At 39.4% G+C, this 24,051-nt stretch overlaps 1 protein-coding gene and 1 long non-coding RNA gene across 3 annotated transcripts in view; both read left to right on the plus strand.

Annotated features, from left to right (window-relative positions):
- The window catches only part of MEMO1 (mediator of cell motility 1), a 29,725-nt gene extending 15,351 nt beyond the window's left edge, over positions 1 to 14,374 (plus strand). Inside the window, exons 4-10 of one of the 2 annotated variants that reach the window (XR_008429738.1) lie at positions 948 to 1,060; positions 2,331 to 2,442; positions 3,364 to 3,506; positions 4,655 to 4,731; positions 10,079 to 10,183; positions 11,461 to 12,657; positions 13,871 to 14,374. Coding sequence is in view for 1 of the 2 variants with exons in the window: in XM_053937176.1 (XP_053793151.1) it covers positions 948 to 1,060; positions 2,331 to 2,442; positions 3,364 to 3,506; positions 4,655 to 4,731; positions 10,079 to 10,183; positions 11,461 to 11,592 (682 nt within the window). In the remaining variant the exon portion in view is untranslated. Of the gene's footprint in view, positions 1 to 947; positions 1,061 to 2,330; positions 2,443 to 3,363; positions 3,507 to 4,654; positions 4,732 to 10,078; positions 10,184 to 11,460 lie in introns of both variants that reach the window. The other variant, XM_053937176.1, reaches the window with a different exon arrangement.
- A 2,536-nt stretch (positions 14,375 to 16,910) lies between these two features.
- Positions 16,911 to 23,800, plus strand: LOC128784932 (uncharacterized). Its single transcript, XR_008429687.1, has 3 exons — positions 16,911 to 16,994; positions 23,403 to 23,497; positions 23,600 to 23,800. It is a non-coding gene; the product is annotated as an uncharacterized LOC128784932 (long non-coding RNA).
- The last annotated feature ends 251 nt before the right edge of the window (positions 23,801 to 24,051 follow it).

A 24,051-nucleotide genomic window follows, 5' to 3' on the forward strand; every position in this document is an offset into this window, starting at 1 on the left:
GAATTGGTTGAAGTTGCTGCATCATTTGCTTTTTACTGTGTGGCTTGTTTAGAACTCATCTTTGGGCTAAACTATTGCATATTTGAATACTTGTTTTTATTAACTTTGCAGGGAGTTTGTGTTTTAGTATACCTTGTTATAGTACTCCCTGTGCAAGGGATTAAGAAAACCAAACTCTCAGAACTTTACATGTCTTCCACCCATTTAATACAGTGCCAGAAACAAGACAGTATCATCCTGTATCTGAAAAGCTGAATTGCCTATATTTTTTTTTAAGTCCTGTGGCAGGAGACCCTTAACATCTAATCAAGAGCCAGGAACTGAGAACTTGATGAAATAATTATGCCATGACATGTAAAAGGTTGCAGTATCAGCTAAAGCTATGGATGTGCTGGTCCAAGTCTCTGTTGTTGATGCAACAGCAAAAAAGCCATAACATGTAACAACATAAACCCAGCATTTGAGAAGGACTTAAACTTTAATTTAGTTAAACCTAAGTAAGGCTAATCAAGTAAATAAGTGAAAAACTCTGAATAGATGATAAATGCATAATTGTTATTTGATCCTGTATTTATTGAAGGTGCTGAGTAGCTGGAGGTTGTGTTGATTCAAGGAGAGAATTCAAAAATCTGTTCTAAGTGGCTGTAACACATCATTCAGCCTCCAAATGAGTGAACTCAGACAAATTTCTAGCTGATGAGTGCCCTCTGATATATAACCTGCTTAAGAGATTTAAGGCTAGAGCATTACTGATCTCATGATAATTCCTGAGATACCAAACAAGGTTGGGCCGTGGATTGACGTGGGATCTTACTGACAAGGGAGTAAAACTGTTGCAGCCACGAGAAAGTATCACTTTGTATGCTCTTATTAAACTTGTTACTCTAAGCTGAGTTGCTGTACAATTGCAGTTGTCTAATTGTGGCCTTCTGTGTTAATTGTTGTAGCCGAAAGATTTTCATTCTTGGGCCTTCCCATCACGTGCCCCTCTCCCGATGTGCACTTTCCAGTGTGGACATTTACAGAACACCTCTGTATGATCTTCGAATTGACCAAAAGAGTAAGTGCATTGTAGAGCTTGGACATCATTGAGGCTTGGCTGTTGACTGTGGTACTGCAGTGCTGAGAACTTTCTTCTTGTTGGGCACTTCCTTGCTGTAAGTGGCATACAAGTGCAAATCTGGTTTTAGTGCAAAAAAAATGAACTTCTGAATGATCCTGGTTATTTCAGACATGGTCACATTATAACCATAGTGTCTCTCTTCCTTCTGGCAAGAATTCTAAATTTTTGCTTATCTTTTCAATTTTGAGTGTTACTTCAAATAATAACTCACTGGACATCTTTTCCATTCTCCTGTTAAGTGTTATGGCTGGAAATAAAGGTTCTTTAGTTGGTTTGAGTTTGATTTCTGATAAAAGAATAACAGAGAAACAAAAAGTTGTTTTTATTGGGCTTGCATGTGACTTTCTAACTTGCAAACTTAGAAACTGTTAGTCCATGAAATGCCAGTCTTTTGAACTAAGTGCAATGAAGATTAATTTGATATTTTTGGCTTTTATGTAATTTGAGGTATACCTAAGTGATATGGTATCTTTTTCAGAAGGGCTAATTAGCAGACATGTTGTGTTTCATTGTAACTGTGATTAAGCAAGCTAATTCAGGCTTTTTACATGGTGCCTGCAGAATTTCCTTAGGTGAGAAATGTTTTGCTTTCTGTAGAGCTCCTTTATGGAGGCGAGAAGGAGGCACAGCCCTACATCAAATTCATCTTCCAGTGGAGAATTTTCAGAATATGGAGATGACTTTGTATACTCTGAAGTACGCTTGAGAGTAGAAAAGATAACTTTACAAATGTGGATTACTTCATCAGTTGTGGTTGTCTCTATATTTCATGATTCAGTCAATCATCAATTAAATAGTAAATCGAACAATAGCTCATCGGAGTTTTTTTTTTAACGTATAACGGGCAGTTCATGAAAACAAAAATTCATTGACTGTGCAAATGCATGTATATTTTGAAATGTGTTTTATTTGTGTAATTAAATTTTGTATCATGACTGAAAATCTTTTTCAATATACTAGTAAGGTCACTGATTTAACACATTTTGTAGACTGAATCAATTAGGCTTGTATTTTAATGACTTGAACATAATTTTATTTCTGAATTTATTTAGAAACAAGTGGTTTATGATAGCACTTCGAGGCAAGTAATTTTTTATAGTGGGTATGTTCTGATAAAGGTACACTGTAGCTTGCTTTTTGCACTTGAAGTAGTTTTCAAAAATAAGCAAAAAAAAATTAGTAAAAACTCATCTTTAATACTTTTCAGTTTATGGAGAATTGTGGAAGACTGGAATGTTTGAGCGCATGTCCCTACAGACAGATGAAGATGAGCACAGTATTGAAATGCATTTGCCTTATACTGCTAAAGCCATGGAAAGGTACTAGGCTAATTACTTCTACAAGAATTAACATTATGTGCATTAAATATTTGAGCTACCGTGAAGTGCAGTAGGAAATAATAATACATTTTATGGCATAGAAGACCTTATGGTGTATGTAATGCTCATACTTCCCCATCCCCCAATAAAAATTTTGGTAAGGAGAGGGTCAGAGACTAGGATAAGTTGCTGTAGTTGAAACTGTGAGCAAAGCAAACATGTAAATAATGAAGTTATAACACCTCTTATAAACAGGTTTACTTAATAGAGTTAATATTAGATATGCTTTCATGAACTTTTTTCAATAGCTGATTTTTCCCCCTACTTTTCCAGGCATCTCTGAAAGAAGTTCAAATAGTTTTCTGTGGGATTTTAAGTTGTTTGGAGCCAAATTCAATATTGAAATCAGGGGTGTGTTTATAGCTGCTGTTTCAGATGTTTGCTTTAAATAAAAATTGTCAATCTATGTTGGGCTTTCTTCCCTAAGATGTGCCCCATCCCCCCCCTTTTTTTTTTAATTGCCATTGTGTTTTGAATTTTCCTTAGAGTATCAGTATATACTTGGGTACTTTGTTGAGCATTTTCATATACGTTTCATTTACTTTGGAGAATTACCCAACATGCAGCATCTATACAGGAAAAATTTAATTCTTACTTAATTGCTGATTTCACTTTGTCTTTTCTTTTTGTTTGCCTGGTATTTTTACTTCGCAGCAGAAAGAAATACTGGTTTTGGGGGTGTGCGTTTTCTGAAATTGAAGTACTTTGAGGTCCTAAAACAACATCCTGGTATAACCTTACCAAATTGCTATCCTCAAATCAATAGCAATCTTTTAGACCATTCTGCCGTTTCAGTTAGCAAGCCCTGAAAAAATCTTCAGATGTTACTTGAATTACAACCTTTTTTCTTTTGCTTATAAGCCATAAGGATGAGTTTACTATTATTCCTGTGTTGGTCGGAGCACTGAGTGAGTCAAAAGAGCAGGAATTTGGAAAACTCTTCAGTAAATACCTAGCTGATCCTAGTAATCTCTTTGTGGTTTCTTCTGACTTTTGCCATTGGGGTAAGTTTCATATCTTATGATAAGAGTATATTCAATAATTTTGTAGCTATTTTCAAATAATGTATTTTATTAAACATTGAACATTTTAACTTCTGGTAAATTCATTTTTGCAACTTAAATGCCTTCATAAAGTTAAAAAAGTCTTTAAAATCTGGAATAATAGGTAAAAATATTAATGTGATAATGTGTTTTCAGTGTAGTGGAGGAAATAAATGGTGAAGGTGTGTGGATTTATATGCATCTCTTTACTGTTGCAATGAAGTAATTGTCTGAAGTTGCTTGCTCTTTTTACTCTTCTTCTAAGCACCTCAAAACAACTTTCAGAACTAATTAGCTAAAAATTCACTGGGCATGGCCACATTCTTCTGGCACAAATAAGTTTTATATGTTTTACTGCTGGGTGAGATAGCAGATGGGTTATTTATGCCAATTCACCAGTGCTACCCCAGTTCATCTTGGTGACAGAGCTACAAAGACTCCAGAAGCCTTGACTTCTGCCCCACTTTTAAATTTTATTTTTCTTTTAAGTGTAATAGTAGCTGGAAAAGTGACTGCTTCAGAAAGATACGTGACACAAGAGACCTTCTTCCTTTTTTTTTCCATTGTCATCTTTGGTCAACTTAATTAAGTGCATGTTTCACTCATCTTTGAATTGTGGAGTAGGTGGAAGGTGTATATAAGAATGACCTGGTTCTGTTGTGGCTAATGACCCATCTAGAACTGCTCATTGAATTATTAATTTTTTCTTTTAACCTTCATTTACTGTGGGTATTGTTGTGCAAGCAGAAGTAGCCTGACTCCATGGCTGACTTTGTCAAGAGGGATAGCAAAATGAAATGTTGCTTTACTTCTTAATTTACAGAATTAGAGTCTAAGGCAATAAGAGGCAATTAGTGAGTGATACTTCAGTGTCAGTTCTGCATAGTAGATTTCTTTTTAGGAATATAGCCACCCATCATGTATTTTTTTTACTTCTGGGCTGCTACTTTGTGATTGCCCTAGAATTTCCTCACTGGAGCTAAAAAGTATAAAATAAATGAAGATTACTACTTTATAAATATTATACTTTCAAATATTTAGTAAGTATTAGGGAGTGGTTTAGCTACAATTTTTCCCTTTTTTATTTTATACGTGATTTTTGTTTCAAGGTCAGAGGTTCCGTTACAGTTACTATGATGAATCCCAAGGAGAAATTTATAGATCCATTGAGCACCTAGATAAAATGGTAAGTTTTCAGATTTGGTGGAACTAACTAACAAATTTCTCCTGTACATTCCATTTATTTGAACACTTGAGAAATTTTTCTAACAAGATATTATAGATTAGCTATTTTATTGAATGTATAATTTTCCTTTGTTTACCTCAATAAGAATTTAGCTGTTGGTTTTAGCTAGTATCGTCCCTTTTACTGACTGCACACAATTATGTTGTGGGTATAAACTAGTAAGCATAATTAATGAGAGAAAAATGCATGTTCACCTACCTAAAAATGCCCTAATGTAATTTCTGTCTACATACCCTCTTATGTTTTTGAAAAGCAATAGAAATTATGCATGGAAAATTGTGGTAGTTGCAGCTTGATAGCTGTGATTATGCAAAGGTTTCAGCAACATCCATTTGGAGGAGGAGAGGCTGTAGGGCATTGCAGTGGTCAAGAAAGTGAAAGCCACTGTTTCTTTGGGAGTGGCCTTCCCTCTGCCCCTTACTCTGTAGAAAGTGGTGGGGGAAAAGCAGTACACCATGCTTCATTTTGGTTTGGCAAAAGGCTGAAAGGAATGTTAAATACATAAAGGTCCAATGCCAATTACATTGCATTTTCTTTGAAGTCACAGGAGCCAAGGATTTCTTTTTAACATAAGAAAACCCCAACAACTTAATGTTCAAGACTATACTTAAGGCACAGATTAGAAGTAATTCTTCTGGAAATACATAACCTTAAAATTTGTTTTGCAACTGTTTGCATCATTGATGTAACTTATGTAGAATCTGTTAGAACAGAGAGCTGTTTTTATTCATGGCATGTTAATTTTTTCCGTGTCTTGAAGGAATAAATCCTATCTGCTGGAGACATCTCTAGACTTTCTTGCCTTCTGTATACATATTAACCTCTTTGTTTTTCTACTATTCATCTCTGGAATAGAAATAATAACAGTAAATAATTTGCCTTCCTTCTGTTTATCCCACTTTTAATAATTCTTGTAGTCAGTTAAGAGGCTTCTCTATCAAGAAAAGTGTTTTTCTACAGAATCCCAGCATCAGTAGCTTTGAATGTTTTTGCATGAGAGCAGATTATGGTGCATTAGCAAACATTAGTTTCCCCTTGTTAATTTCTGTGGTGAAAGCTTGAAGAAAGACTGGACTTTGGCATGTAATTAGTTTTAGGAAATACATTGCTGCACCAGCTCTTCCTTTTGGTAGTTATTCAGCTAAATGGAAGTGGCATTTTTTGTAACGTGGAAAATCATGTCTACTATTTAATAATTATGAAAATACTTTTTCAATCTGAAGTTTAACTGGAAAACTAAACATGCTGTATAACAGCATACTGTGGTTATTTTTTGCTTGTTTGTATCATGGCATATCTGAACACGACTCCATATTCAGATGCTATATGGAGGAGGTTTTGTTTTGGATGATTTTTCAGAGATTTCTTGTTCTCCCTGTCACACTATTCCAGTTTTTGGAAGTTTGTTCAATTTTTTGTCCCACTTGGCTACTACTCATTTCCTTAGAAAAGTATTAGATTTTTTCATGTGATTTGATGTGCTAAACAAACTTGTACTTTGGTAACCAGTAGGCCTCTATACAGACAAAATAGCATTAGGATAGAGACAAAACTGTACTAAAACTGGCTTCATTTTATTGGCCCTAACTAGGAAAGCAGTCAGCTGAGCACATTGTAAGCAGGAAGGTATTCTGGGGCAAGATGAAATAAATTTTCCTTAGAAATGCCTTTGTGGGAGATCGATGGCCTCTTCCTTAATTGGACTGGACCTTACATATAAATGTATTTTCTCACCTAGTGTGTAAAAACTGCTGAACACTTTGGGCATTGAAGTTTAGAGCTGTTAGACTCCAGCATAAAACAAATACAGAGTAGTAAATATTGCTGGGCAGACCTCAGTTTCTCCATGGTAATTGTTAATCTGACCACTGTGACTACAGCACACTTTTGTGATGTAATGGCAAAAGGAGGAAATACCCTCGTGTTTAGAAGGGGTACCTTAGGGGAAAACCCTCAAATGAAGAGTTGTAACTGAGCAGCTGATGTGCAATAGTTTGTGTATCATAACCTGAAACACACTATCTTTTTACATAGAAGTGGGGAAAGTATTTTGTAAGACATTGTTGACGAGTAATGGGTTTTGATTGATTAGACAGAAAATGCAGATTGCTCACTTCAATCTTCACTGCATTGCTCATTTTATATGAGCATAAATTTGGTATGGGATACTTTACGCTTCACTTGAGTCAATGGGAGGATTGTGTTACCCTGAATGCTGATGGGGGGAAAATGCAGACACTGAGGAGTGCTGTGCAGGAATAGCCAGTACTTGGTCCAGGAAAAATGCTCAGCACCCATGGCTTCTCAGGTACCTCTAATGACCTGCGGAATTCTGGTGGCTTCTGCAGTGCTGCTGCAGTGTGCCAGGACCTTCCACAGTGCTCCAGCCTGGGCAGGCTTCTTAGGCTGGGCATAATGTAAGATGATGAATCTGCCTGGATGCCCAGGTCCCTGTTCTCTGTGCCTAGACAGTAATTTTCCTGGTGGTTATTTGTCGTGTAGTCTGACTTACACATGCAAAGATAGTTGGACTGGATAGTACGAAGACCAAGTTTGTTTTAATTTCCATTAGAGTCCTGTTAGTTTAGATCTTGAAATGTGAAGAAACAGCTGAAATAACTGATAACAAACTTTAACATGACCAGCCAAATCATTATTGGCATATAGTATAAAATGAGCCTATAGGTTGTTTGAGGGGTTTTTTGTTTGTTTTGAGATATGTGTGCAGGGTTATTGTTTTTAAAGTTTATTTGTAGGCTTGTAGATACTTGATCCTATTAAGGGATGATATTTGAAAATGTAACTTTTAATCATGTTAAGTGCACTGTGCTAGGATATTGTAGATGCCATTAACAGTATCTGGGTAACTGAGGTATGCAATTTCTACATGATGCCATAATGACCATGTGATAAACTGTGTAACAGTGCTTACACTTTTATCATGTGGGTTTTGTTATGTGTTTTAACTCTGTTCTAAGCCATGCCTAGCTGAGTTGTTTCAAATACTGAAAATTATTAGCTTCATATACCTCTGCTTTTTATAAAACACACCCTGGCAAAAATGTTTCCTTTGTTCTTCAGCACCATTTTAGAAGGTTGATAGTCTTTGTTCCTCTGCCACAACAATTTTTAAATCCAAAAGATTGAAAAGTTCAGTGCAACCTAATGCTTATAGGACATCTGTTCGTACCAATTCCCTATAGATTTTCTCCATCTCTGATGTATGGAACTCCCTTAGCACTTTCTGGGATGAACTGCATAGCTGTAAATGTTTTGCAGTGCTGAACTGTGCATTCAAATAAGCTTACTAGGCATTCTCATAAATCCATGTCCATTCATTTGAGACAAATGCTCAAATGCCTCTGCCCAGTATGTTCCAGTGACTTACAACTGTAAAATGAGTCTCTCGATTGAGCTGCCATTTCCATGTTTTTAAAAGGTCATGAAAGGGTTTTACAAACAGGTAAAATACATTCTCATGAACTGTTCAGTATCTAAGTGCCTTATGCATCTTTAGTTTCACTCGAATATGTGGTCAAGTTTAGTTCTGTTTTCTTTAGCTGTATATTGACATGTACAGTCTACAAGTAAATGGATGGTTGAAATACATGCTTTGGAAACTTTGGAAATGCAATGGTATCTATGTAGTCACTGCTAGTTAGAAAATAGCTACCATTATTTTTTTTTTTGCACTCATTTAGGCTCTGTAGATCTGGAGTGATTAACAGCTGTAATTACTGGCCAGGGGTCCAAACACTCTCTCCAAGAATCCAGAAGAACTGAGCTCTTACCACCAATTGGCCAGCTTAGCTTGGTTTTGTTTTTCCATAAAACATATTTCTTTATGAATTAATCATATGTCTGTTTCTATTCAAAAGTGCACAAGGGTAGTAGTTATCATTGCTGCTTGTAATTCTCCCAGCTCTCCTGGGAATCTTCTGCTCCTCCATTGCAAGCAGTGGTCCAGCCTAAATAATTAGCTGATATCTGCCAGATCAGCCAATGCCCTTGCAGAGTGTTGTGGAAAATTCACTCTTGAGGTGGAGACTTCAGACTGACTGCTTCCTGCATTGTGGCTTTTGTCACCCAAAAGTAGGGGAAAGAGCTGGGACAAATGCAGAAATCTTAGAAGAAATTGTCTCCTTTTCTAGTATCAACCTCCGGTTATTCCCATGCAAAGTAAATGTTTTTTCCTAGTCTCTAAGGAAGAATTTACTGTTTCACCAACAGAAGCAGCATAACTATGTATTTTATTGAGTTAGTGAGTGTCATTTCCCTGGTGCTCATTTCCCTGGTGAAGGGAATTAATAATTTTCTGAGGAAGGAAAAAAAGAAGTTGGTGGAGTCTAATACAGGCGAAAGAGCAAACCCATGATGAAAATAAGACAATAATTGATTTATACTTATTTTTAAACTACTTTCATGGTGTTTGATCTGCTTTATGGGATGGGGTAAGAGTAGACTGTATCTGGAGTTGTAGGATTCTTTTTGCTTTTAAGAATGCAAATGTTTGTATATGTGTAAGGTTTGGTTTTCCACACGTGTGCTGGTATCCTTAGCATGACTCCATGGGATCATGGGTCTTACTCTCAATGGAGGAAAAGATGTATACATGTGACTGTCTCATGTAAAATAGAAACACCATCTCCCAGTTCTTACATTTTTGTTGTGCACCAACTTGATAGTGCTTTAGAGATTTTCTGGATCTGATTTTTATGCTCTGAGCAAGTGGCCAGGCCATGCCCAGATCAACTGCTCTGCATGCCTGATGTGTCCAGGATACATCGCACTTGTTATGCATGTGAATTGCATGTGCATAGTGTTGGTTTTATCTAGGGTTTTTGGACATCTGGAAGTCCCAGACAAGTGCTTGGCCCTGAACTTTGTTACCAGGGAGAGCAGATGGAGTCACAACTTCTTCCTGCTTTGCCCTTCTAGTAAATTTGCCTGGTTATAACTGTACCAAATCTTATGGAAGTAGGGCAGTCTTGGATGGTGGAGATCAATTAGTCTTCAGAGCTTTTTTAACATGAGCTTCACTGGTATTTGCAAAGATAACTTCACAGATCTGTGAATTAATGACAGCTTTGGAAGAGCTCCTGCACTTTTAGTTAGGCAAGGAATGGAAACAAGATGACTACGAGCTAGAGCTCACGTGCTGAGATTTCCTTGATATCCTTGGTACAAAGTAGAGGGTTTTTCCTCCTGCTCTGTTGTAAAAATAGATGATGTATAAACACCTGCTTGTGAATGTGTAATGTAATTATTGCTATCAATTCTTTTTCAGGGTATGAGCATTATAGAGCAGCTAGATCCAGTATCTTTTAGCAATTACTTGAAGAAATACCATAACACAATATGTGGAAGACATCCTATTGGAGTGCTATTAAATGTAAGTAACTGTTGATTTGTTGAAGAATGTAACTTCTGGGAAAATGTTTGCATTTGTAAAACACAACATTGCTGCAGTATTCCTTAGTTCTAAAATGTCATACCTTGAATTAATTTATTTTTTAAAGTGTTCTCAATTTGGTCTCTGATTTTCGTGTCTTGCATATAGACAAATGTAAGCTCTTGAAAGGGCTGAGGGTTTTCAGTTTCCTAAGGGAGATAAGATGCCATATTCCTTTTGAATTTCAATGAAATGCAATCATTCACTTTCTCTTGGCCCTAAATAAATGAACAAATAAATCCATGTCCCTGAAGAAGTATGTACTTACACTTTTGAATCAGTACTTATGAACATGTATTTGTTTTCTCTATATTGCTATTAGCTAGCTATTGTGAGTGCCTTGTGATGTCCCGCAGTGTTTTTGAGTTTTGAAACTATGGTGAGAGATGACTTCTGTAACTATTAGTGCAGAGCACCATTAACTCATAAATTAACAGCAATTAGAATTCAGATTACTTTCTGGTTGCCATATTCTGCTTTGGTAATGCAGTGCAGACATAAACCTGGCTTAACTTAGTTGTCTAAATTTGGTTGCAGCTGCTTTATAGCACTGGTGGAGTGCTGCAGATTTGTCATATTGCTTGAGTGAATCTCACTGTATTTTTACTGTAATTCAAATCTGAAACAGGATGCATGTTAATTTTTCTAAAAGGGAAAACTTGATTCACTGGAAATGTAGTCTGAATGGAGAACATAGAAAGGAACCTTTTAAAGCGGAGTCCATAAAAATTTGTATGAGCATTATCAATATTGGGGATGCATGTAGCAAAGTTCAGTACTATGACAACTCTGCAAATATACCCAACTCCTGCCCTCAGATAATTATTAGTTTTGCAGTGAATCACAGCTAAATTCTGTTAATTCACTTTTGCCAATTGGCATGCTTTAATAAATTGCCTTTGTACCTTCTTTCTCCTTGATGGAAGAAATAGACTCTGAAAAGTGTTATTAGTGTTGGGTTCTTTTCTGTTGCATCTGTGTTTCTGCATAAATTCCCCATGGAACTGGAAGGATTGTTTCTAAAGGAGATATCATGAAAGGTTCAGCGTTGCTTTAGAGAACTGCATGGATGTACACAGTGTAGTGGGGCTAGATCCAGTAATTACTACAAGGTGCTTATATAATGAGCTTATGAGAGATGGTGCAAGGACCTTTGAGACCTAGGAAATAAAATTTCACTGATACCTTTTTTTAAACAGCTCTTTTTCCCTCCTCAGGCTATCAACGAGCTCCAGAAGAATGGAATGAATATGAGCTTTTCATTTTTGAATTACGCTCAGTCAAGCCAGTGTCGAAACTGGCAAGACAGCTCAGTGAGTTATGCAGCTGGAGCACTTATGGTCCACTGAACTGCTGAATGCTCAGGGATGGCACCTGCACACACTCTGTATTCGGGGTCCCAGCCTAGCCCTTACAAAGATACAGTCCCTGGTCTTTGGGTATACTGAAACCTCAAACTAATAGAACTCTCTTCTTTTCTAGTAGGTGTAGTCCTTCCTTAGTTTCAACTCATTTAAAATGCTTTCTTGTTTAGGACAATGGAAGGAAGACTGGTATCAGCTTTTTGTGAGAGTTGTTTTTTTTCTTTGGAAAAGATAATGGCTATGAAGGCATGGTGGTAGACTGTCCTTAAAAATACAACATGTAAAGCATTTACCATATCCTAAATTTGCACTCTTTGCAGACCTGTGCACATATACTCAGCTTTCAGAATAGTTTTGCAAGTTGTAAACAGAAAAAGGGGGAGGGAAGGGGTGGAAGCTTTTTAATAAAAGAAAAAAAAAGGAAAACAAGGCATTTATAAATGATTCTGTATTAGAATATAATAAAACTCCAGTATAGTCAGTTACTACCCGTGATGTACAACAGATATCTTCTATTTTAGTTGCTAATAAAGGGCTACACAAACCAAAATAGTCTGATTTAAACTTATTGCTTTGTGTTCTGTATGTGGCTGCTTGTCATTAACATTCTTTATCCTCAGTTCTTATGCTTGATAATTCAGCCATTCTGTAAAATACTTCAGAATGTATTTTGTATTCAACATCTTTTGACTACATCATTTACAAATTTTTTTATCTTAAACCTGCACTATGACTTCAGCTGTGCAAAAGAATTTGGAAAACTTTTTGATAGTCAATCTTTTTTGTTTCACAATTAATCTATGAAGTAGTATCTTTTAGTATGTGATACAAATTTGTATCAGCAATACACTTTTAATGATTTTTATGCTCAGTTTGATTATTCAAGTGAAATAGACAAAGTATTTTTGCTTGAAGTTACTAAAAATTGAAAACAACCAGTAGCTTGAAAATGATAATTCTTAGAGTATCTATCTGGCATTCATAGGCCACAGAAGCCATACAATGCTAATCTCAAGCAATTATTCCTCAAAGGTTATTTGGAAGGGGAAGGTAAGACTTCTCTTTTTTTTTTTTTCCCTCATTTTTATTTTTTATTCTTTGACTGTGGGTAGAATTGTTTCATGTTTTTTAAACATCCCATGTTAAAAATTGTTGAACTTTCTTGCAGCCAAATAATGATGTAATTATTTCAATTTTCATTCCCAAAGACTTCCTTTTTGTTCTAATAAGAAATGCAAAGTAGGATGCAGTATTTGCTCATTATCTAAATGGAGATTTCATTCCTTGATATTTCACCTGCTATCAAGAAACTTCCTGGTACATTCAGCTTTTCTAAGTGGCAGAGGGGAATTTCAGAATTAAATTTAGATTATCTCTGAAAGTTGTGGGAATTGCTGCATGCAAAGTCTTAGCTGGTAGTATACCAGACATCTTGTTAATTCCTATTAAAATACCCTCTGCTTGCATCACTTCTATTTATCTTATCACAGTTGGCCACCATTTTAATTATAGCAGGTGAATGCTCCATTTATAAAATGAACTACTTTGCAGATGTTCAAAATCCATCCCAAATGCCAAACTCCTGTGCATGCCTGTTCTTTAAGTTGCCTTACTGCTCTGCCTTGCTCTTGGAAAGTCTCAGCAGCAGACAGGGAAAACAACTTTCAGATTACTGTTGACAGACCAGCAAGAAGGTTGTGCAGGTAAAACTGAGTTGGTAGCCAGTCTTTGTAAATACTTGTCTGACTGTGCCTTATTAACAAAGTAGTTTGATCATGAAGTTTTTTTAAAAAATCCTTGGTGAATACAAGTTTAATTAGGGCTTGGGTTTCTTTCAGTCTTATGCCAAATGCTTAACATCATTATTGAACATACAGTTAATTGGAACAGTTAAGTATATACGTTCTCCCTAAGGTAAACATAGTAATTAGCTTCTGAATACAAATGCCTAAGCTGCATCTTAGTTCTGTAAGATAGTTTTAATGAAAAAAGCCCATAACTGGAAGAGCTTTGAGGAAATTGGTCAGCCATTTTGCTCAGCGTAATGTTATTAAATATCTTATATTGAAAACACTTCACATGTAAATTGTACAATGTATTTCAAAATAAAGTTTCTAATTAAAATGGGAATTTCTGTGCCTACTAGTAATAACCAGCAATGACAGTTCAGAAAACCACTCGGAGAGAAATTTCAAGCTTCATGAAAACGGTTGTAACTTAAAAAGCCCTTGTAAAAGCTTTTTTTTTTTTTTTTTTTTAACAGGAAATACCTGATTTCAAAAGAACTCAGATTTTTTTTTTTCCTTTTGGTGGACTTGGAAGGAATTTATTTCAGTGCTCTGTTTCCTGGTGTGTTTAAGATGTGTCAGGAGGAAAAGCAGAATCTTCTAAAAAATCTTCACTGAAGACTGTTAATTCATTATTTTAGCTTTACCACACATTTTATTCTAATTTAAATATACATTTGTATATAGCATGTTGGGACAAAAAGTGTCTGGTTTAGACAATACTGACTATGAAGTCCTGTTAACTACTCTGGAGGTTTCTTCTGTGCATAGGATCCCTGAGCTTTCACCACTCTTTTGGTGTGGAAAATCCAGCCAGGGGCATGATTCCCATTTAAAAATTTTGGCATTTTAGAGAAATGTTTATTGTATGAAAATGTTGATTAAAATATTCCTCTGTTTTTCTGTTCTCATGTTGTTCACAAAGGAACTTTATGTATTTTGTTTCCCTTAAATACTTTCTAGAAGTTTTTTTCAATACTGTCTGCTGAGTTCATAGTTCTTCAGTTCAATGTTTTTCACATTTCACAAGTGGCATAATAGGTCTTCCACTGCTTTGTGTTTAGATCAGCAGAAACAGGAAGAAGCAGAGGCAGAAACAACATCATTCTGTGGGGCAGTGAATGCTTCTGTGGACATTGGGAGCCACCTCCTGCTTTGAAACCCTCGTGGCATGGAGTGAGTTGGGTGTAGCTGCTCCAACTCTCAGCCTTTGTCAAGTTACAATGGCGGTCTGGCTGTATTTGCTTATTTTAAAGGTCACTACTCGAGTGGCTTTGAGTGTTCTCATTTAAGCTGGGCTTCTACTCCAGTGCAGTTCTCCTTTCTCAGTGCCCTCAGAAATACTGAGTTTGCCCTCACTGGTTCCCAGTCAGGGGCTTGTTGCTGTGTCTGAGGAGTCTTGCATATTCCTTTAGGCTTTATTTGGGAATTTTGGATTGACATGTCAAGTAGTGAAATGGGGGGAGGGAGAAGAGGGAGTTTGACACTTGCACACAGTTTCTCAGTACTTCAGCTTGTTGTTTCTGTACCTGTAGGGTTTTTCCACTTCCTGTTTCTAATTTTCCCTTTATTCCCTCAGGGAAAACAAAAGGCTCTGCATCAAAGGAAGCTTGGCTCTGAAATGGTCACCATGATTTGCAGTTGCTATTTCCTCAGGCTGAGTTGTGCTAACTAACATCTGATCCACTCTCAAAAAATTGCCAGAGCTATTGTGTTTCTGGAGAAATGTTTAAAATCCCTTTGCCTTCCTACATCAGTGGCAAAACTTACCGAAAGTTAGCCTTGAAAAGATCTTTAGTATGACAAAGTATGAATTTGGGGGTCCAGTGCATGTCAAAGCTGTGACATGTTTCGGGTTAGGATCCACAGTGTAGCCAGATGGCCTTTTCAATGGATGGTTGCAAAACATGACTTGGAATTAGTCTGTAGGGTTGAAATTACTCTATTCTCTCAGTAATGCACAGTCTATTGTCTCTAAAGTTTGTTTTATTTCTTTTTTTTTTCTTATTTGATTTTGCCTAATTCTGAAAACAATTTGTCCCTACAGACAACTTCCAGATACCTGATGTTATTTGGGGGTTATCTTATGCCAGGATTAGCTGAAAACTCAGTGTTTGTTTCTTCATGTCTTTTCTGCTGCCTATTTAGTGTGTGCATTCCCTACTGCCAGGGTCTGAGGCATCTCTCCCATTGCTTATGCCCAAGGAATGAAAATGCTGTGGTACTGATATATCCAAATTATGTGAGTTTGTTTTCTTGCCAGTTGCAGGAGGGTGTGTTGGTTAGAGGCTTGGATCTCTTTGGAAGGGGCAGAGAAATGAGGAGACGATGGGGAAGAAAACCAGCTGCTTTCAAGTTTAATGAGAGCAACTATCCTGCCATCAGGTATCCTGTTTGGGAGCTGAGATGCTGCCAAGCACTGTGCAGTGCAGCTGTCAGTCAGGTGCAGTGGTGGGCAGCCTGTTACTGCTACTTCAAAGAGAGGACATGCTGGAGGTGTCTTGTCAAGTGGAGCTCAGTTTGTTGAAATTCAGGAGTGAGAATCCTATGCTGAAATCTTTAACCTATAAAGGTAAATAGAGGCATCTCTGCCTTTTCACAAAGGTGACAGATAAACCTCCATATCCCCCAGGTTTCTAGGGTGATGTGTTTGGTTCTTGGTGTAAATCTCATTAATAGAATTAGCCAGGACCTCAAATTCTGCAGCGAGTGAAGCCAGAAATGAAACTTCAGACTTGAGTGATCCTATATCTGCTCTGTATATGACAAAGACCTAAATGACAGAAAGAATAAACGATTGTGTTAAACATCAAACTAAGGACTCTGCAAACCTAAACGTCTCAGATTTCTTTTTTCCTGTAGTGAGTTCTTAAAAAGTGAGAAATTACTTTCCTGAGCCTGTGACTGTAACTTCACAAGACTGAAAACTGCAGTGCAATGAAGTCCCTATTTTGGTAAAAGGTGTTTATTTTTCTGCTGAACTCTTGCAGCAGAAAGTGCAGTGTTGACATCTTAGTCTCTAGGCTGCAGAACCTTGTCTGGGCTCCTGATCTGTTGTGAGCACGTAGGGAAAACCATCCCCTGGGATTTGTCGGCTGAGACTTAAACTACCTTTCATTTGTCTCCAGAGCTGTTACAAAGATTTTGAAGAGTGAGCCCTTAAGTTTAGCTATGATGAATAAGTATTGAACTCATGCATGTTTTTTACTGGTAAAATTTATTTTTCTTTATGATCGCAGTCCAAAGAGCTGGTGTTACAAAGAATCTGTCAATAAGATATTTGCTGTAAATGGGTGGTCTGGAAATGCAGTCTGGCCTCACAGCTGCTTTCAGGGAGAAAGCACATTTCTCCATTGTAAGGAATGGTTTTCTGTTTGCAGAGCTGTGATGTAACCAAATGCTTCTTTCAAGTCATTGTGAAATAAACTGACTTGGTTGTTGTATGTAAGCACATAGCTCTGGAATGGGCTCAGCGGTGCATCCATCAGACGAGCAGCCGGGCAACGGGATCCATTACTGACAAGTGCCCCACATATTTCTAAGTAAACTTCAAAGCCCTGGGCTGATAGAGGAAAATAATTCCATTTAAGTGGAAAACAGGTATGTTGTGGCAGGTGTAAATCTACTTTATGGAGACTACGCAAGAAGTCTCATGTTCATTTACAGAAAAAAAACTAATCCAAACCGCAGGAACCCAAACAACTCCCCAAGACTTAAAAAAAAGAAAAAGCCGCCCCGAGTGTGTGTGAGAGTGCGAGGAGCAGAAGGCGCGGCGGGCAGGGCAGGGCTGCCTGGCGCTAGGTGTCAGTGTGGGAGCGCGGCCGCCCGGCGCCGACAGCAGCACGGCCCCGGCGGCAGCGGGAGATGTGCGAAACATCCCATTCAGCCTTGCCTCTTCTAGTTTGTCCTGAGCTTCTGGCCCATATCCAAAAGCCCCTTTTCCAACAGCCTCTGTGTTTTAAATGCAAATCCTTAGTTACCTATGTCACAAACTACAGGAAAAATGGTAACAGCATCTATGTACAATTGTACATTGTTATGTACAAATGTTGCAGTTGACAAGGCTCAAAACCAAACACTCCAAGAGAAGCAATGCCACTGTGCCTCTGCTGTAACCAGTGCAGGTTTTGGGAGTCCTGCACAGATTGCAGCACTTGGTCTGTGGGGTGTTTCAGGAAGGGTGTTCTTCAGTTCACGACAACGTGGCAGCCTGGGTTCCAAGCTGTGTGAGGGAAGGATTTCTCCCAAGCTGTGCTGTAAGTGGCACTGCAGTTGGGAAGTGTTCAACACGTGCTCCTGCTGCTGTAACAGGCGGTGGCCAAGGTCCGATGGGCTTTGGCAACGTGGGCTCACAGGGGCAGCTGGAGCTGTTGCCCTGCCTGAGCTGGGGCCAGCAGGAGCGATGTGTGTCCTCTGGCATCTCCCACCCTTGCACCCCAAGACCTTGGTCCGTGTGTTTGGTGTAGCCTGGCAAGTGGAGGGTTCTCCCCATGGAGATGAGGGACACCCACTGAGCTGTGTATCTTTGAACATCCTACCTCTGCACAGATACTTACTTTTTTCAAAGCTTGAAAATACACCTCTGCATCTGACCAGGCTCTCACTGAAGTCAATGGGAGATGGATCAAACTTCACATTCTGAAGGAGATTTGGAACTGCTCAAGTGGTGAGGGAGGCAGGTCTCAGCTGTTGTAAGCAGGGGAGGGACTGTGGGAGGAGGGTATTGGCAGCTCATGCAGTGGAACAAAAGCAGAGATGAAGAAGATGCACTCAAATTGTATCTGGAGATAAATGTCCATGCTGTCTAACCCTAAGCAGAAGTTTTTTTTTATCTAATCTTCAGTTAATTTTATAAGATTATTCTGTTCACTAAAAAAAGGAATAGGAGTCAAGCTGCTGGAGTTTATTAAATTTTTTAAAACACATCTTGATTTTCTTGACATATGAGTTTTTCCATGACTAGAGTTTCTTTTAGCTAACCTCATCTTTATCTGAGAGTGAAATCTCAGGCCAGATCCAGCTTAATTTATACCTAAGCAGCATTCCAGAATGAAGTCAGAAGGTGAGGGTCTAAAAAGTCACACTGGAAAAGACAAAAATAGAAAAGACAAAAGAGAACATCCACTTCTTTTTCCCCCACTGTCTCTGACTGGAACAGAGTCGGCCCAGTGAAGAAATTTTGAAATTTATATTTTTCCCTTTCCATGCTGGATTGTTTTTATCACTGGAGAGCATCTGGGCCCTGGCAGCTCCTGATGTGCTGGAGTGTGCCATCACTAGTCCTTACCAAGGAATGCAGACCTAGCACTGGTGTTGCTGTCTGTCCAGGAGCAGGGAGGTGTGTGCTGAAAGGGGCACTGCAGCTACTGTGTGTTTATATTGTTTTTGCATGGGTGTAGCTGACAGGGTGCTAAAGATACCCTTTTGATGCTGGCTATTGCTAGTGCAGAGCTGTACCCTCATAGGAGGAAAGGTAAAACAGAGGTAAGAGACAGTGTGTCTTGGACTCTCCAGCATCTTGCTATAGTGAGAGAAACAAAAACTGAGGGGGAAAGCCCAGACTGACCAGGGCCAGAAAGTGTGGTTGGACCTGTGTGAGTTGGAAGCAGGGCCTTAGGTGATCAAGGGCATTGCCAAACAAAGCCCTGCATGTTCCATCAAAGAAAATGCCACCACACCTCCAGAGAGCCTGTCCCAGCCTTTAGCTGGTCTCACAGGAGAAGTTTGTTTTGTGCCTGGAGAGAAAATTTGCCATCACAGTGAATTCTCATGAAGAGAGTGCCTTCATCATCTCCCAGTATCTAACACTGGAAGGCAGGAATGGAATCCCCCTGAGCCCTCACTTCACCAGGCTGAATGAACCCAATCCCTTTGGCCTTTCTTCATGTGTCAAGGTCTCCAATCCTATAACCATCTTGGGGCACTTAACCCTCCCCCACCTCCAAACCTGCTGGACTGCCCCCAGTTTTTTAATGTCCTTCTTGACTGTGGGAGTAATACTGGCCACAGTGTCCAGTTATGATGTGGGATAATTGTAACCCTTGATGTGCTGGGTTCAGTGTCTGTGCTGATACAGCACAGTCAGGTACTGGTACAGTCACTGCCATGGGCTATTTTTCATCACGAGCTTTCAAAATGCTTTGTAAGGATGTTTTAGGAGTAGTTCTCTGTTTTGGCCCTTCTGAGATTTTTCAGAGTATGCCAAAGCTTCTTCAGCCCTCCCATCTGTAGGTCAGAAGAATTATTTTAGCTGCCCTCTTCCTTTTGGCATTGCAGACAAATACCTCACCTTCTGAAACGTGTAACTGGGATGAAACGTACCGGGGGAAAAAGACCCCCTTAAAGAGTAAGAGGGGTGCATCAATTTTACAAGTAAATGAAAGGCGATGAAATCTTCCAAGTTTCTCTCAAGTCTATGCCTCATGAAAGGAATTAAACTTTTTCTAAAGTGTTCTATAAACACAACTCCATGTTTTTCTTTAATATTTCCCAAGCAACACGACATTGACACAAAAATAAGCCCTGATTCTAATACTGATCGTTTTATCCAAAGCTGGGCAATTGCTCTTCCAGATCCCTGGTGATGGGGTTTCATATTCTGAGTGAGAGTGCACTGGCCTTCTTGCCCAGCTCTGTGCTTGATGTTGAACTTTCATCCAAGCAAGGATCTATGCCTGAGATTCCTCATCTTTATAGCAGAAACCATGGTACTTGGCTTCCTTTTGATAGCAGAAAGACATTAGTGACCTCTATCTGTCTGGGTCTTTACACAGAATCACAGAATTAACTAGGTTGGAAAAGACCTTTGAGATCATCAAGTCCAACCTATGACCTAAAACCACTTTGTCAAGTAAACTATGGCACTGAGTGCCACATCCAATCTTTTTTAAAACATCTCCAGGGCTGGGGACTCCACCACCTCCCTGAGCAGCCCATTCCAGTGCCCAATCACTCTTTCTTTCAGTGAAGAATTTTTTCTGATGTCCAGAGTAAGCTTCCCCTGGCGCAGCTTAAGACTGTGTCCTCTCATTCTGTCTCTGGATGCCTGGGTGAAGAGATTGACCCCCACCTGACTACAACCTCTTGTCAGGCAGCTGTGGAGAGTGATAAGGTCCCCCCCATCATCCTTTTTTCCAGACTAAACAACCCTAGCTCCCTCAGCTGTTCTTCACAGGATTTGTGTTCCAGACTCTTCACCAGCCTTGCTGCCCTTGCAGGCATTTGGCGAGATAGCAGTGTTACATGATGTGACATTTGGGAGGTCCACCACCCATCTCTTACTCAGGATGCCCTGAATTAAGCTTAAATTGCCTGTGGCAAAAGTTTCCCCACTGTGTTAGTGGAAAACCTTTGGTGTGGTGATCCCCAGCCCCCAGTATGGTCCTGCCGGGGCTTTGCTGCCATTTCTGGAAGGCATTTGGATTGAGCTCTCTTCTCTGCAATTTAATCCTATTTTCTTTCCTATCCCAGCAAACTTACTAAACTCTTCCACCTCCTTTCCAGCTGCTGGTTTTGATTGTGAAGATCTTATTGTATCTAATCTCACTTTTCCCTGTCAGGAACAGCCCCAATTCTCTCTATCCTTTTCTACACCTTGACTAGTTGCTCTTGCTGCATTCTTCCAGGCTGCTGGTCAACACTTCCTCAAACTGGAGCATCCAAAATGACTCATTTGTGCTGAGACCAGGTGCCAAGTGTGGGGGAGTATAACTTCATATTTTCACATATGTCACCACTGCATGGTGTGACCCAGGATGATGCTCCCCCTTCCTTAGCAACAAGTCACTGTGACACACACTGACACCTAAATTCAACAGAACTGTATACCAAGTGTTGCCTTGTTAAATGTCTGCTCTTCTAGAAAGCTATGTCAAGTTTGCACTTTTTCTTGTCCTTATCAAACTGCCTCCTGTTTTCAGATACTTTCTCCAGTTTGGCTAGATCACTTTGAATTCCTAAGTTGTCTCCTGTATACTAGAAGTCCTTCTACCTATCCATCATCTTCAAATTTATCAGTAGTATTTCAGGAGCTCAGTATCTGTTAATGAAGACAGAGTGTCGTACCATAGACTGGCTTCAGTGAAATCCATAATTAATGCATCCTTCTAGTTTGACAAGAGATTTACTGGCAATGACTCTTAGAAGCAAGCTTTCTAACCAGCTCTGAACTGTCCTTATAATGGTGTCATGCAGACTCAAGTCACCTCCCCCTATAACACCCCATGTAAGAAAATGCTAAAGCTTTACTGTAGTCAAAGCACATCTATTGCTTATGTAGAATGACAGTTTCCATTTTTATCCTCTCACAGAAGGAACCTGCAAAGGTTTGAAATGTTAGTTCCTCATTAATCTCTATTTGCCATCACTCATCTGCTTGGCACCTTTCATGTATGTGCAAGTAGCCTGGTTTGTTCTTACAGTGATTTTATGGGTTCTAAAGTTCAGCCAACTGGTCTGCAGTTGTCTTGCTTCTCTGTCTCTCCTTTATTAAGCTAGTCTCTCCATTTGCCCTTGATCAGGTTTTTGAGATCTTGGTCACCCACCCCAAATTCTCAGGGAGTTTCTGCCAGTGGTGGAAATACCTACGGGGACTTTCATTAGATGCAACAAGTTTGAAAATGTTTTATTTATTGAAATGGTCTTTTAAAATAAGTTTAGATAGCTTTCTCTTTTTTTAAGCACCCTGAAATCTCAGTCTTTTGATGGCAGTTCTGTCAGCTGTCCAATCACGGCTTGATCCCTCCAGTGGAAACAGAAAAAAAATTAGACAAATTTGACATTGATAGATTTAAGTGATAGAAATGTGGAAGGAAAGGACAACCTGGTTCAGTAAGTCCCATCTCCAGTGCCCATAAAGTGTTACACCATGCAGAGACTACACAAGTCCCTGCACCTAACAAGCCAAACCTCTTCAGCATGTTGGTGCCAGGAAGATCTTACCCTGGGCAGCTAACACTGAAAAGGCAGGCTGAGCTTTTGGAAAGCTGGGGATTTACCTTCTGCCTTTCCCCTCCACAGAGGATAATGTTCCTACTGCTGGCTGCAGCACCAGCACGCCTGTGGCTGCTGCCTTGCTGGGTGAGCAGCTTCTGCAAGGCTCCAGGCACCACTGCAGGGCTGGCAAAGTGGGCTGAGGCTGGAAGGGGAGCCCTGGGGGAGCAGTCCCCAAGGTGGGAGGAGGCTGCAGTGGCCCAAGGAGTGTGGCCCCAGAGTGGGCTGTGACAGCCAAAGGGCCTCTCCCTCAGCCCTTTGTGCCAAGGGGGATCAGTGCGAGGCTTGGACTTGTGATCCCTCCGTACAAAGCTTTGGCTGGTGGTGGAACAGCGAGGAGAAAAAATACAAACAAGAACTCCAGAAGGGAGCCTGGGGTAATGGCAATGCCCATCATGTAAACAATGCTTTTGCTAACTTTTATCCAGGTTCTTCTCAATTCAAAGGAAAAGACACTTCATTCAGGGCTTCACTCTTTCCTGCAGCAATCCACGACTTGTCGATGGCTGTATGGTTTCTAGTTCTCCAATTTTTTTATGCAGCATCACCCCAGATCTGATACCCTCAGAAATGTCCCCAAGCTGTAAAAATGGGTTAATCATCCAACAATCTCGTGTTTCAAATTCATTGAAGTACTATGCAAGCATTCACAAATTATGATCTTTAAAAATAAGAGCAGCTTTGCATGCAATTGTTTGTTCAACCAATGTACAAAGCAAAAAAAAAATTAAATGTTACATTATTGTTATTTTTTTTAATATTAGCTGTCCTTTAGTGAATGTTAATCTCTGACAGATGGCTCTGCCTATCCGGCACTACTGAAGAATGTAAAAATCTATTTTATGTGGAAAATTTATTTAAAATTGTGTATTAATTAGAAACAACTAAAACAACTGATCATTTCATCCTGGGAGAGAATGATGGTGCAAAAGCACCACTAATAAATTCCACTGCCAAGAAGTGGGAGAGAGTTTGCAGACAGAACTCATGGCATGGATACTTTTTCTTTTTTCTTAGTTGTGAAATATTTCTAAGGACAAAACATCCTGTGAACGAAGTGCAGTGTCCCTCACAGATAAATTCACACAGGCTCTGGCTCGTGCCGAAGGAAGGTGAGATATCAGCCTGTTCCTCATTCTCTAGTATGAGGAAGGGCATCCCTTGTGGAAAGGCAGACGTGGAGATTCTGGATCCAAGAGTGCCTGTCTCAGTAGGCATCACCTGTCTCATCACCTGAAGGGATGTTGATGGACAACATTTCTGCTTCTCCCACCAGACAAACAACTTTATCCTCACCCTGCTTGCTGAAAAGCCTGCAGCTCTTGCCGGCTGCCCCAGCGGTTTGGGGTGCTGAGGGCATGGCCAGGAGAAGGCAGTGGGGCAGTATGGGAGAAGAGAAGGAGGAGAAGGAGGAGAAGGAGATGGGGGCCTTCTAGAAAGTCTGCAGCATGGCTCAAGTGGGAGGTGGACCCACGTGGAACCAGGCTTTATCAGTCTGGCTGATCGTGGAACAGTGTTTCTTGGGCAGGCATCAGCTTCAGAAAAATTAAAAAAGCAGAAGATGCCCTGCAATTAACAGCTGCACAGAAATTTATAATAAAACATAGATTCAGAATGATCCCAGTCCCATAGTGACCTATTTGGTGAATACACTCGAATTTTTTGG

This window comes from Vidua chalybeata, chromosome 3 (genome assembly GCF_026979565.1).
Source record: "Vidua chalybeata isolate OUT-0048 chromosome 3, bVidCha1 merged haplotype, whole genome shotgun sequence".
In the NCBI taxonomy this organism is placed as follows: Eukaryota; Metazoa; Chordata; class Aves; order Passeriformes; family Viduidae; genus Vidua; species Vidua chalybeata.